At 45.5% G+C, this 14,406-nt stretch overlaps 1 protein-coding gene and 1 pseudogene across 2 annotated transcripts in view; one reads left to right on the forward strand and one right to left on the reverse strand.

Moving 5' to 3' along the window:
- LOC308259989 (PHD finger protein 10-like) overlaps positions 1-6,200 on the reverse strand; it is a 32,472-nt pseudogene extending 26,272 nt beyond the window's left edge. Inside the window, exon 1 of the transcript in view lies at positions 6,004-6,200. The product of the transcript in view is annotated as a PHD finger protein 10-like (transcript). The remainder of the gene's footprint in view (positions 1-6,003) is intronic.
- The window catches only part of MICOS10 (mitochondrial contact site and cristae organizing system subunit 10), a gene marked incomplete at both ends in the record, with an annotated part of 37,386 nt that continues 29,178 nt past the window's right edge, over positions 6,199-14,406 (forward strand). The window contains one exon of the mRNA XM_080691332.1: positions 6,199-6,262. Within this exon, the coding sequence (XP_080547458.1) occupies positions 6,199-6,262 (64 nt within the window). The remainder of the gene's footprint in view (positions 6,263-14,406) is intronic.

Genomic DNA, 14,406 nt, shown 5'->3' on the forward strand with positions numbered 1-14,406 from the left:
TGAATAACTCTCGTGGTGTGTGTGTGTGTGTGTGTGTGTGTGTGTCACTGGCACTGTGGATTAAACCCAGGAGCAGTCTACCTCTGAGATGCACTCCCAACTCTGTTTTATTTCTATTTTGAAACAAGATCTCCCTAGGTTGATGAGAGTCTCACTACTCGCCAAGGGTGTCCTCAGACCTGTGATCCTCCTGTCTCAGCTTCCCAAGGGCTGGGATTACAGGTGATGCCCCCACTCCTGCCTTGGCTGAATCTTAAAGCAGCATAATGAGGAAAAGAAACCAAATACCATAGAATAGAGACATTTGAGTCCATTCACAGTAGCTTCCAAGCCAAGCAAAATTAAACTGCATTGTTTAAGGATGTATAATCAAGTAGTCACGCTTAGTGAAAAGCAAGAAGTGAATAAAATAAAAGTGAGATTCACAGGGCACAGGGAGGAGGCTTCGGAGATGCCATCGTCTTCATTTTACGGCCACTTGTTAAGCTGTGTTTATGTTGTTAGCACTTTTGTGCGTGCCCATTATATTTTACACGTGCACACAGGTAGAGAGAGAGAGAGAGAGAGAGAGAGAGAGAGTGTGTGTGTGTGTGTGTGTGTGTGTGTGTGTGGTGTCATCTGGACTTTGGGACCAAAGAAAGCAGCCATGTGGTAGCTTTTTGATTCTGGACACATTCCTGAAGGGGCAAAATATTCTAGGACGCGTCTCAGAGAAAGAAGATAAGAAACAAAAAGTGTGACTCTGCCTTTAAGAAAGGAATTCGCTTTTAATCAAAGAGAAACTATGAAAAGAATTGCTGGCATCTAAAAGGCCTTTACTTCTGCAGGTGCTGTACTATAAAATGGTCTAATCTGCCTTGTTAATGAAGCCGGCTTTACGCCCTAGTAAACTGAACAAAGGGTTTATGTTTAGTTGATGAAGTCAGTAGAGACTAAATCTAGACTACGTGTGTGATAGTTTTCACTATTTTCTTTTTCTTCAATCCAGTATATAAGAGTCCTGACTCCTTCCATGACATTATTTTATTACAAGAGTTTGATTTTACTCTGAAATGCAAACTTCTCTTGGTGAAACTCGGGCGAGACAATGGACAGTAGGCTAATGATGACACAGTAATGACTTCCACAAGTTCCCATTGGGAGCCCAGCACTCCTTAGCACCCCTTTAAGGCCATTGGGAGCTATTCCAACATTTTGACCTGTCACTCTCTTCCTTTGAGGACTTCCCTATTTCCAGGCTCATCTTGTGAGTTCCTGTGCCCGCCCTGGAGTCTCAGTCATTTCTTCAAGAAGCCCTGGTCCGTTTAGCAGACAATGGTTTTTAAAAGCCAAGACCTAGGCTTGCTCATCGTTACTGGTGTGTCATTGGCTTTCAGGTTGTGTATGTACATTCACACACGCATGCATGTATGTGTGTGTGTGCTGGGGTGGGGGTGGGGTCCTGGGAATAAAACTCAGGGCCTTGCCCTTGCTGGGCAAGCCCTCTATCACTGAGCTATCTCCCAGCCCCTCTTCTATATCAATGTCTATTATATTAAATACCATCATCCTATTTTAAATACCAACATAAAGCCGGGTATGGTGGCGCATGCTTGTAATCCCAGTACTTGGGAGGCTGAGACGGGAGGATCAAAGGTTTGAGACTAGCCTCAGCAACACAAGGCCCTTTGCAAATTAGTGAGACTCTGTTTCAATATAAAAAAATAAAGCCGGGCCTGGTTAGCCCACACTTGTAATCCCAGCATTTGGGAGGCTGAGACAGGAGGATTGTGCAGGTTTGAAGCCAGCCTCAGCTATTTAGTGAGGCCCTTTGCAACTCAGTGAGACCCTGTTTCAAAATAAATAAAAAACAGGACTGGGGGTGTCTCTCAGAGGTAGAATGGCCCTGGGTTCCATCCCCAGTATGGTAAATAATTAAGCAAGTAAATAAATAAAACAGGACTGAGGGTGTAGCTCAGAGGTAGAATGCCCCTGGGTTCCATCCCCAATGCCATAAACAAACAAACAAATCAGACACCGAGCTCATAATGACACTTTCAATTCCAACTCAAGAGCACAAAGTTCTTTCAAACTTTTATCTTGTCCATGTGTGTAGCTTCAGCATTGAGAAACCTATTTTTAATCATTTTCTTTTTCTTTCTTTTTTTTTTTTTTTTTTTTTTTGGTGGTACTGGGGATGGAACCCAGGGGCCTTCTGCCTCTGGGCTACACTCCCAGACCTATTTTATATTTTTTATTTGGAAACAGGGTCTCTTAAACCAGCCGAGGCTGGCTTCGAACCTGTGCGATCCTCCTGTCTCAGCCTTCCAAGCACAGGGATTACAAGCCTGCGCCACCATGCCCGGCTTCAATCATTTTCAATGTAACTAAGTTTCTAATGTATGTAATGCTGGATTTTGTTTTTTGGTACTGGATATTGAGCCAAGGGGTATTTTACCTCTGAGCTACACCCCAGTACCCTTTGTATTTATTTATTTATTTATTTATTTATTTATTTATTTATTTATTTTTGTGGTACTGGGGTTCCTGGAAGCCCTTCTACCTCTGGGCTACACTCCCAGACCAATTTTTACATTTTTATTTGGAAACAGGGTCTCCTAAGCCAGCGCGTACGGCTGGCTTCGAACCTGAGTGATCCTCCTGTCTCTGCCTCCCAAGCACGGGGATTACAGGCGTGTGCCACCACGCCTGGCTTTGTTTTTATTTTTATTTTTATTTTATTTTTAAATTTTTAATTATTGGTGGTACTGGGGGTGGAACCCAGAGGCTTTCTACCTCCAGGCTATACTCCCAGACCTTTTTAATATTTTATTTGGAAACAGGGTCTCACTAAGTTTCTGAAAGCCTCACTAAGTAGCTGAGGCTGGCTTCGAACCTGTGCGATCCTCCTGTCTCAGCCTTCCAAGCGCAGGGATTGTTTTTATTTTTGAAACAGGGTCTCATTAAGTTGCTGATGCTGGCCTTGAACCTACAATTTTCCTGTCTCTGTATCCCAAGTACTGAAATTACAGGCGTGAGCCACCACACCCCAGCTATATTGCTTTTTGTCTGTCTGTGGTACTGGGGATTGAACCCAGTGGTGCTCTACCTCTGAGCTATACTCCCAGTCCTATTTTATTTTGTATTTTGTAACAAGGTCTTGCTAAGTTGCTAAGGGCCTCACTAAATTGCTGAGGCTGGCCTTAAACCTGTGATTCTCCTGTCTTAGCCTCCCAAGTATTGGAATTCTGGGCACATGTCTCCAAACCTGGCTGTATTGCTAAATTTTTTTATTTTTATTTTTTGGTGGTACTGGGGTTCCTGGAAACCCTTCTACCTCCGGGCTATACTCCCAGACCTATTTTTTTTATGTTTTTTATTTGGAAACAGGGTCTCTTAAGCCAGCGAGGCTGGCTTCAAACCTGTCTCCGCCTCTCAAGCGCGGGGATTGCAAGTGTGCGCCACCACGCCCAGCTGTATTGGTAATTTTTAGTTTTCTGCTTGGGTTGGTTTTTATTCTTGAAGAATCACAAAACCTCGGACTTTCTTTTTTTTTTTTTTTTGGTGGTACTGGGGTTGCTGGAAGCCCTTCTACCTCCAGGCTACACTCCCAGACCTATTTTTTTTTACAATTTTATTTGGAAACAGGGTCTCCTAAGCCAGCGCGCTCGGCTGGCTTCGAACCTGCGCGATCCTCCTGTCTCCGCCTCCCAAGCGCGGGGATGACAAGCGTGCGCCACCACGCCCGGCGGACTTTTTTTTTTTTTATTCAGCCGACAAATATTCACCAAGCAAACACTATTGTCAGGTAACGTTCTAGTGCTGGGGATACAGCAGTGAACCAAACACTGCTTTGGGGAAGGAATGCCGGAAAGAAAATAAGATACACAGGTGGGAGGTGGCAGAGCTGGGGCTGCACCTAGACAGCCCGGCTCCAGGACCCTACTATCTGCCTCCGTTGTTTTCGTAATGTGTTCTCTACATCCTATTAAAGTTTACAAGTCTCTTGAATCCAATAAAGATGCCTCTGTCTGCTTCTAAATGTATACAGTGCAGAGCCTTGTGTATCTTCTACCTTACCTAACCTCTCCACACTCAGTTTCCAAATCTGTGAAAACGAAGCTTCTAATTTCAACTTGAAGCAAAGTTATAGAAGGTGCTGGGTGCTCTCTGTGACACATCATAAGTTATTTGATTTTTCTGTGTTATTGAAGATTGAGCCCTGAGGCATTCTGCCTCTAAGACACCCTCCATACACACACACCGGCCTATGTTTTTCCCTTTTGAAACAGGGGTTAATAAGAGTCTCTCAACTTGCTGAGGCTGTCCTCAAGCTTGTGATCCTCCTGTCTCAGCCTCCCAAATACTGGGATTACAGGTGTGTGCCACCATGCCTGGCTCATATTATAGGTTATTTAGTGTCTAATTTCCCTTTTCTTTTTCAACATAAATGTTAGAGTTTTTCCAAAACAAGAACGTTTTTTCTCTTTCTAATTATGTTCTTTCTCTTTTTCTTTCTTTCTTTCTTTCTTTTCTTTTTTTTTTTTTTTTTTTTTGGTGGTATTGGGGATGGAAGCAGAGGCCTTCTACCTCCGGGCTGCACTCCCAGACCTATTTTATATTTTATTTGGAAACAGGGTCTCTTAAGCCAACTGAGGCTGGCTTCGAACCTGCGCGATCCTCCTGTCTCAGCCTCCCAAGCGCGGGGATTACAAGCGTGCGCCACCAAGCCCGGCTCTTTATTAATTCAGCCATTCATTTATACATTCATTCATTTTTACATCCATTCAATTCAGTTCAACAAATATTTCACTGAGGATTCTACTACCCAAGCCATTGTGCTCTGAACAAAAAATATGGAGATGTAGATGAAGAAGGGGAAGCTCTACTGGGGTGCGATGGTTTGCCCCTATAATCCCATACTTGGAAACCTGAGACAGGAGGATCAGCCTTCCAACCTGAACCAAGAGGTTTGAGGACAGTGTCAACAACTTAATAAGATACTGTTTAAAAGAAAAGAAAAGAAATGATTGGGCTGGTTAGTGTAGCCAGGGGTAGAATGCCCTTGGGTTTAATTTCCAGTAATTTATAACAAGGTATGTCAATACTAGGTAGAGAATTCTATGGAGTGGGGGTAAATTCTAGTGATGGTGGGATGCAGCTTTAAGCTCTATCAGAGTAGACTTCCTAGAAGGAATGTAGCATTGGAACTTAGATATATCCTGCATACTTACTGATAGCTTCTAACTAAAGAAATAACTTGGTCAAACTTATATTTGTTGGAAGGATGAAGAATGTAAATGGAGAAGACTGAAATCAATAGGGACACTAGTACACTGAATATGTATGTATATGTACACACACACACACGCACGCATTCATATGAACAGGAAGCTTGAGGTAGACATTTAATTTGGAGCTATTATTCAGCAGCAGTTGGCTTGGTGTTAGTAGCCCATGTCTGTAATTCCAGCACTTGGGAGGCTGAGACAGGAGGATGACAGGCTCGAGGTCAGCCTTGGCAATTTAGCAAGCCCCTGTTTCAACATCAAAAATTAAAGTCCTGGGGGTGTAGCTTGGAGGTAGACTGCCTTTGGGTTCAACTCCCAGTATCTCACACACACACACACAGTCGCCATTACTCAGGGAGGCTACATTCAGTGCAAAAAGACTGATGGAAACTTGAGAACCAACACCCTTTAGACAGCTGGCAGGACAGGGTGTTGTCATGGAAGTCAAATGAATGGGAGGGAGCAGTTGGTTCCAATGCTGTGTAGGGGTCAGGAAGGCGACGCTGGCTTGGCTTGGCAGCCGGCGATCTTGGCCGGAGCAGTAAGTGTGTGTGAGCCGCGGGGGCGGACTCCACCGCCATCAATGGGCGAGTGGATCGCGGGAGAGAGTGAAGGCAGGGCTACAGCAGGGCGTCCCTCCCGGGCCCGGACACCCCCAGGGCCAGGTCGGGAAGGCCTTCTGGACCCGGCGCGGGACGCCCGCCGAGCGGCGCGGCTCCAAGGTCAGGGTCACCTCGGGCCGCCCAGCTTCCCATCACCTGGACGACCAACCGGAAGCAGCCGGCAGGCCGGAAGCAGCCGGCACGTCTCGCGATATCTGGGGCGCCGGCCTTCCGGGCCCGCGCCCGCGGCCGAGCTCTCGCGAGACTTGGCGGAGCCGGGGCGCCGGGGCCGGCGGTCAGGACAGCCGGAGCGGCGGGCGGGGAACATGTCGGAGTCCGACCTCGGCAGGAAGTGGGACCGGTGCCTGGCGGACGCGGTGGTGAAGATAGGTGAGGGCTCCGCGAGCCCCGCAGGCCGCCCGGGCCGCGGGAGTGGTGCGGGGCCGGGCCGCGGCGGGGCGGGGACGCGGGCCCGGGCGGCCGTCGGGGCGGCGGTGCAGGCCCCGGAGATGGCGTCGGGGGGCCGGTGGAGGAGCGCGGCGCGTGCAGCCTGGGCTTGGGCCTGTGGCCACCCCGGCCGCCCAGGAGGCCTCGTGGCTCCCCCCGAAGCCAGGTGCCGGGGGAGGAAGGTCACCCGGAGCACTTCACAGACGGCGCCGGGCCCCGCGGCGAATGGCTGTCGTTCCCGACCTGTGCCGCCTGTATCTGAGTCAGAGCAGTCGGGCCTGGAATTGGAGACCGTGATGATGGTATGGAATGAGGATTGCCCAAGAGAGTTAAGAGTTTGGTCACTTTTTAGGCCTCAGTGTCACTCCGGGTAATCTTTTTATGTATTTTTTGGTGTATTGTAATTTTACATTATATTAGGGTACAGGGTATCAGAAAAATAATACATGCACACAACTCTTGGTGCTCTCCCTATCACCTCCTCCTCCCCCCACCCCCACCTTAGGGTAGTCTTTAAACATGTGCTTAGGGGCGACAATTATTATGAAGTCAATGTATCATTGTGGGGGGCACAGGAGGGGAGAGAGGGAAACTCCTTTTTTGAGCTCTATCTACTAAGTGTCCGCACCGTGTTAGGGGCACAGCTTAAAACATCTCATCAATCGTCCTCTTAACAGGTAAAGGCATTTGCTCCGGGTTACGTGACCAGTGGGTGACAAAGTTGAGAATTAAAGCCAGGTCTTCTGGCTTTGAGTCTCATGGTCTTTCTTCCATATTCATTTTTATTATCTAGAGTTGATTCTTTTGTATGGGAATTTTAGGGTATTTAAGATTGTGTCTTGGCCGGGCGTGGTGGCGCACGCTTGTAATCCCCGCGCTTGGGAGGCAGAGACAGGAGGATCGCGCAGGTTCGAAGCCAGTCTCGCGCGCTGGCTTAGGAGACCCAGTTTCCAAATAAAAATGTAAAAATAGGACTAGAAGTGTAGCCCGGAGGTAGAAGGGCTTCCAGGAACCCCAGTACCACCAAAAAAAAAAAAAAAAGATTGTGTCCTTGAGTGAAAATATTGGGAAAGAAGATTGTAACTTCCTGAAATGGTACTTGGGAGGGGGAATGAGAGTGGAGGTCAGTGTTAGCAACTTAGACCCTGTTTCAAAATAAAAAGGGCTGGGGGGGGGTAGCTGGGGGGTAGCATGCCCCTGGGTTCAATTCCTAGTACTAACAGCAAAACCAAAAAAACCTTGAAAGCTGGGGTGTTTCCTTTTTTTTTTTTTTTTCACTTCTGTATCCTCAGCCCTTCAAGTATAGAAGAAAAAGTGGTTGAGAATGAGTCAGTAAATGAAGTACTTTATAACAGGTACCATTTCACTTCTGAATTCAGCATCTAGCAACTCTACAACTTGAGGCGAGTTGTATTTACTCTCTGTGCCTGTTTAATTTGTAAATTACCAATAATAATTACTACTATCTCAGAGCGTTGATGGGAGGATTGTATGAGTTATGTAAAGACTTCAGTCTGTTGAATATATCTCCCTTATTAGAGGAGAGTTATTCTGGAAGTGACAAGAAAATACAGGTTTTTGTTATTGTTAATAGCTTGCGTTCAGGAGAGAAGACTTCATGCCCGGATACTAAAGTAACGACTGAACAGTATGGCACAGAAATATAGAATGGGTGTTGAGGTCGCCGAGTTTGAGCTACCCCTCTTACTCTGCCTTATCTCACTAGTTTTTGTATAAGAACTTAGCTTAGGGTGTGGTCTCTTCAACTGTGAAATTAGGGTAAAGACAGAAAAATATGTAAAATACTTAGCACATTGCCTGACTCCTCTGTGTTCAGGAAATGGTGGTAGTAACGATGTTGATATTGATATTGTTGTATCGGCCCATTGCAGTGCTACACACCTGTAATCCCAATACTTGAGACTGAGACAGTGGGATCATAGGTTTGAGGGTAGCCTCAGAACTTAATGAGACCCTCGGCTACTTAATGAGACCCTGTTTAGAAGTAAAAAATTAAACGAGTTGGGGATGTAGCTCAGAGGTAGAATGTCCCTGGATTCAGTCCCCAGAACCAAAATAGAAGTGATAATAATGATAATAGTAATATTGTGCCACTGGTGACCACCCGAGGCAGTGAGTGGGATGCTGGTGGGGGAAGGGCATACAGGAGGAATAATTAGACAAGGCTAAGTAAAGTTTGATTGCAGGTAAAAGTTCAAATGAGAACTTCAGACTTGGTGCTGAAGAGCTTTTGTAAACCAAGTGAGTGGAGGAAGAAGGGGCTGAGATCATCCAGTAAACGTTTGCGTGGAAGTGGCCTTTCCGCTGACCTTTGTAGAATGGCTTTGGGCTTGAATAGTCAGGGAGGAGGCAGAGCTTGAGCACAGACCACGTTGAACTTTTGTAGAGGAGGAGATGGAAGGTGGAGAAGGTAGGTAGCCAGAGGTTGGGAGCTAAGGCTCGAGCCCCCAGGTATTCTCATTTCAGAGCCTTTACTTCCTAAAGAAAAGAGGGCTAACTGGGTGTGGTGGTGCAGGCCTGTAACCGGGAGGCTGAGACAGGAGGATCGCAGGTTCCAGGACGGCCTCGGCGATTAGTGAGACTCTCATCAACCAGTTTCCAAATAAATAAAATCAGGCTGGAGGGGTGTAGTTCGAAGGTAGAATGCCTTTGGGTTCAATATCCAGCACCATTAAAAAAGAAAGAAGGAGGTTGCTTTGGGTGGCGTTGGAATTGTAAAATGTCTTACAGAGAGGTTCTATTTTTATCTTAGGGGTGTTTGAGTTGCCTTTGACTTTTTTTACATGTATTCTGCTTGTTCAACAACACCTTAAATTCTGTCACTTTCAGTACACATAGGTTGGTGGAGAATCATGGGGTGATTTTAAGCAGACACTCGAGTTATGGGCCAGTCACTGGGCAGATAGGAGCATAAGGCATGTCACTGCTCTCAGTAGGAAATTGATGTGCTATGAATAAAATTTTACTTATTGATTGATTGTGGTACTGGAGATTGAACCCAGAGGTGTTCTACCTCTGAACTACACCCTTAGCCCTATTATTTATTTATTTATTTATTTATTTATTTATTTATTTATTTATTGCGACACTGGGGATTGAACCCAGGGCATCCTACCTCCAAGCTAAACTGCCCTATTTATTTTATTTTTTTTATTTTTTATTTTTTGGTGGTACTGGGGATTAAACCCAGGGACATTCTACCTCTAAGCTATACATCCAGCCCTATTTTTAAAGTCTTTTTATATTTATTTATTGCAGTACTGGGGATGAAACCCAGGGGCTTTCTACCTCAGAGCTACACTCCAGCCCTGTTTTTTATTCTTTATTTTGAAACAGGGTCTCACTGAGTTGTGAAGGGCCTCACTACGTGGTAGCTGAGGCTGGCCTTAAACCTCGATCCTCCTGTTTTCAGCCTTCCAAATGCTGGGATTACAAGCATGCACCACCACACCCCACTTAGTATTTTTATTTTTTGAGATGCTCTCACTGAGTTGCGAAGGGCCTCGATAAGTATCTGAAGCTGTCCACAAACTGTGATCCTCTGGCCTCAGCCTCCTGAATGCTGGGATTACAAGCATGTGCCACCATGCCTGGCTCCAGTTTTATTCTTTTTACTTTTTTTTTTTTTTTTTGGTACTGAAGGTGGAACCCAGGGGCTTTCTACCTCCGAGCTACACTCTCAGACCTATTTTATATTTTATTTGAAAACAGGGTCTCACTAAGTTGCTGACAGCTCACTAAGTAGATGAGGCTGGCTTCGAACCTGTGCAGTCCTCCTGTCTCAAGCACTGGGATTACAAGCATGTGCCACCATGCCTGGCTCCCTTTTTACTTTGAAACAGGGTCTCACTAAGTTGCTGAGGGCCTCACCAAATTGCTGAGACTGGCCTTGAAGCTGTGATCCTCCTGTCTCAGCCTCCAAAGTTCTAGGATTACAAGTGTGTACCACCACCCCCAGATCTGTAAATAAAATTTTAGTACGATCTGGCAGTGTTCTATACAGAATGGGTTTGGAGAGGAAGGTAGCAGTACTGTGAATATGAAGTGAAAAGAATCTGAACAATTAGACTGGAAAAGAATGGGTATATTGAGAAACTTTAAAAGTGATTCTCCATTTATAAAATGGCCAGCCAGTGCCTGGTGTGTAGCAGAAACTCCCATCCAAGTACTATTCAGACCCGACCCTGCTTAGCCTTTGAGATGAGAGATGGGGTGTAGGAGGAGCTCAGTAAAGGCTGTTTTCTCTCTCTCCTCTGCATCAAGGTAGCTTTGCCCCTTCTTCATTTCTTAGAGAGGACTCCAAGGTTACAACTTGGATTAAGTGCTAATGTCCCAGATCACAATTTGGAAGCAAAACAGAAGGGGCGCGAGGGAGCCTCAGCGCGGTAGAGAGCACGCAAGGCGGGCGGCAGGAGAGCACAGACTGCCGTGATGCCGGGCTAGGCCACGACTCAGTGGCTCTCCTTGCATAGTTGAGTTTGTTCAAGAAGGATCCTGGAAAACTGAAGGGTGTTGTCACCGTCTGGTTTTGCATCGCGGGGGATGAACCCGGAGCCTCAGGCCTGCCGCAGGCCAGTGCTCTGCTGAGCTGCATCCCATGGAAGCAGTTTGCTTTGGAGGGAAAGGAGTTCGGATTTGGAGTGTGTTGTCCTTCCGGCATGGAGGCGGCGTTTTCAAGATCTCTGAGGCCTTGGGGATGAGGCTGCTCTTCTCTTGTGTTGCTTCCTGTTCCTGTGAGTAGTGAAAACTGTGGCGCTCTCCAAGTCTCTTTGGCTGCTTGCTTATCTGGTACTTTAAAATGGAGATGGACTCTCAGAGTGGCAGAATGCCAGGAGATGTTTTTGAGACTTGGTGGAAGATGTAGGCAGGAAAGAAATGGCCAGTGCAGGCTTTCAGCTCCATTTTGATAATTTCATGCTCTGGCTCTCTAGAGAGCTCCATAGAGCTGTGGTGACGAGAGTCCTTCTCCGCCTGTCCTGTACCTAAAGACTTTTCATTATTCCCACTGGTTTGCTGAAAGGAGACTTTTGTGGTGCTGGAGATGAAGCCCTGTGCCTTGATCGTGCTAGGCAAGTAACTAAGCCATATCCATCCCACAGGCTGGCTATTTTACTTCTCATTTTCAGTGTAGATGTTGTATAGCTGAGTTAAATAGCGCTGTCAGCATGTATTTAAGGCAAAGGTATTTTCTTTAAAAAAGTTCTTTAAGGATTTCCTTATTCTGAATATTATTATTATTATTATTATTATTATTATTTTGGTATTGGGGACTAAATGCAGGGGCATTCTACCTCCAAGCTATCCCTCCAGCCCTTTTTATTTTTTACTTTAAAACAGTGTCTTGGTAGAGAACCTAGGTAATTGCTGAGATTGACCTTGAACCTGTGATCCTCCTGTATCAGTTTCCCAAGTACCGGGGTTGCAGTTGTGCACCATCATGCCTGGCTAAGTGTGTGTGTGTGTGTGTGTGTGTGTGTGTGTGTGTGTGTGTGTGTGTGTTTTACTGAGGATGGAACTCAGGGGCATTCTACCTCCAAGCTGTACTCTCAGCCCTGTTTTATTATTTTAATTTGAAATAGGGTCTTACTACATTGTGGAGAGCCCCACTAAGTTCCTGAGGCTGGCTGTGAACCTGTGATCCTCCTGTCTCAACCTCCCAAGTACTGGGATTACGGGTGTGCACCACTATGTCTAGCACTTAATACAGTAATAAATATCTACTTATATACATACATGTATATGTGATATGTGCATTTATATACATATATGCCCTTTCCTCAATTGCTGCCTGAAGAAAAGTAGTTCTAGTCCCCTTGTTAATTCTGGTTTTATTTATTTGTTTTGTGGAGTTGGGGATTGGACCCAGGGATATTCTACCTTCAAGCTATATCCCCAGACCTATTTACTTTTTATTTTGAAACAGGATCTTGCTAAGTTGCTAAGGACCTCACTGAACCCACGGTCTCCTGTCTCATCCTCCCAAGTTCTGAGATTACAGGGATGGGCCACCACACCTGACTGATGGCAGTGGTTTAAAAATGTCTATTTTGTGTCAAATGGTGTGGAAGGATAGGTGACTTACACCGATGTTTGACTTGATGAATTAAAATCATGAATCCAAAAGAAAAAACCCTTATGCCTCCCTAATTTTGGAAAAGACGTACTGAGTAAGATGGTGGGCCTTGTTTTTCACATCCATTTCTTGTTCTCCCCTTTCTCCCTGTGTGTTGCTGGGAATGGACCCAGGGCCTCCAGCTGAGCTGAGCAGAGCTGAGCTGAGCACTCACTCTGCCCTGCGCTGTGGCCGGAGCCCTCGCAGTTCTACACTCTTCTTTACTCTTTTCTGCCACTGCCACTCGCGCACATGACAAGGTCTTGCTGAGTTGCAGGGCCTCTCCCTAAGCTGTTAGACTGGCCCTGAACCTGGGACCCCGTCTCGGCCCTCTAAGCACGGGGTTGCAGGCCTGTGCCAGCACACCCGGCACTTAACTCTTTTCCCCCAATAACTCTGTTAGCCTTTAAGAGGTTCTTTAGTGCCATGTATATTCTATCACATCACTCGTTTTTCTCTCTCATTTTTTCTTCTTTTTTTTGTGGAATTTGGGATTGGACTCATGGATATTCTACTTTCGTGCTACAACTCAAGCAATATTATTTTATTCTTGTGTGGTACTGGGGATGGAATCTAGGGGCTCCCTACCTCCGGTCTATACTCTTAGGCCTATTTTATATTTTATTTGTATTTTATTTGGAAACAGGGTCTCACTAAGTTGCAACCTGTGGGATCCTCCTGTCTCAGCCTCCCAAGCGCGGGGATTACAAGTGTGCGCCGCCACGCCCGGCTTTTTATACTTTATTTTGAAACAGGGTCTCACTAAGTGGTAGAGGGCCTCACAAGTTGCTGAGGCTGGCCATGAACCTGTGATCCTCCTGTCTCAGCCTCCCAAGTACTAAGATGACAAGTGTGCGCTGCCACGCCTGGCTCATTTTTCTTAATAGCATAACACTCTCTGGGTCTGTTGTTTGGGTACCTAATTGTTCCTCCTCATTAGAATACAAGTTCCATGAGAACCAGAGACTGTTTTGTTCACTGTAGCTCCCCCAGCCCCAGTGTAGGGAGGCATACAATAATTAGTGTCAAATGAGTGGCGTGTGTTGCAAGAATTTTGTTGACTATGTTCTCTGCCATAGTTGCTATTTGGTGTTTGTTTACTAGCTGAATGAATTAGCTTTAAATAAAATATTCCAAGCAAAGTAAATTTCATGTGAATTTCTGCCACTTCACATGTTTGATCATATATTCTTGAACTCTTGGAACTTTTACCAAGTTTTTATACCATTGGTAGTATACATTACTGTCAGTAGATCTTAATAAAGTCATATTAGACCTGTTTGGGAATAGTCAACCCAGAACCATAAGGGAGAGCACTTTTGCACTTAAACAAGTAGTGGGTGATGTTGGTTTAAGCAGTAGTGCCAAAGCCTTATTGCAGGAAATTAAAAAAGAGCGAAGAATATTACATTTTATGAATGGCATGTTCCATTTTATGTGACTGTGTCATTAATGGTTTTTGCTAATTTTATGGGTTTATTTTTAAGTTTTATCAGATTTATGGCATGCTTTGTTTTCCTTCTCTACTAATTCAAAGGTTGTGCCATTCCTTGCATGTACTGATTTGTCTTTTATGTATCCAATGAAGAATAAATCAGACATTTCTTGTTAATGAGCATAAAAGATGTGGTGTCTGTGACTGTAGGAAGTTTAATAGTTCTGGTCGCTACAGAGATAATGCCCTGGGCTTGGTCTTACCACACAGCACGAGATGGGAAGTTATGTCTGTTTTCTATTTCCTAGGGAAATAAGATAAGAAGCACAGACTTACAGGACTTCTAGGGTCTGCTTCCTGTGGTAAGAGAGCTCCTGAGCAGTGGACATGGAGGAGCTGCTGTCCTCAGAGGCCTGGTACAGCTGACTCCTTTTTTTTTTTTTTGCAGTACTGGGCATTCTACCTCCGAGCTGCACCCCTGGCCCTATTTTTTATCCTTTATTTTGAAACCAGGTCTCA

The sequence above is a fragment of the Muscardinus avellanarius genome, assembly GCF_963383645.1.
Source record: "Muscardinus avellanarius genome assembly, chromosome: 3".
Lineage (NCBI taxonomy): Eukaryota > Metazoa > Chordata > Mammalia > Rodentia > Gliridae > Muscardinus > Muscardinus avellanarius.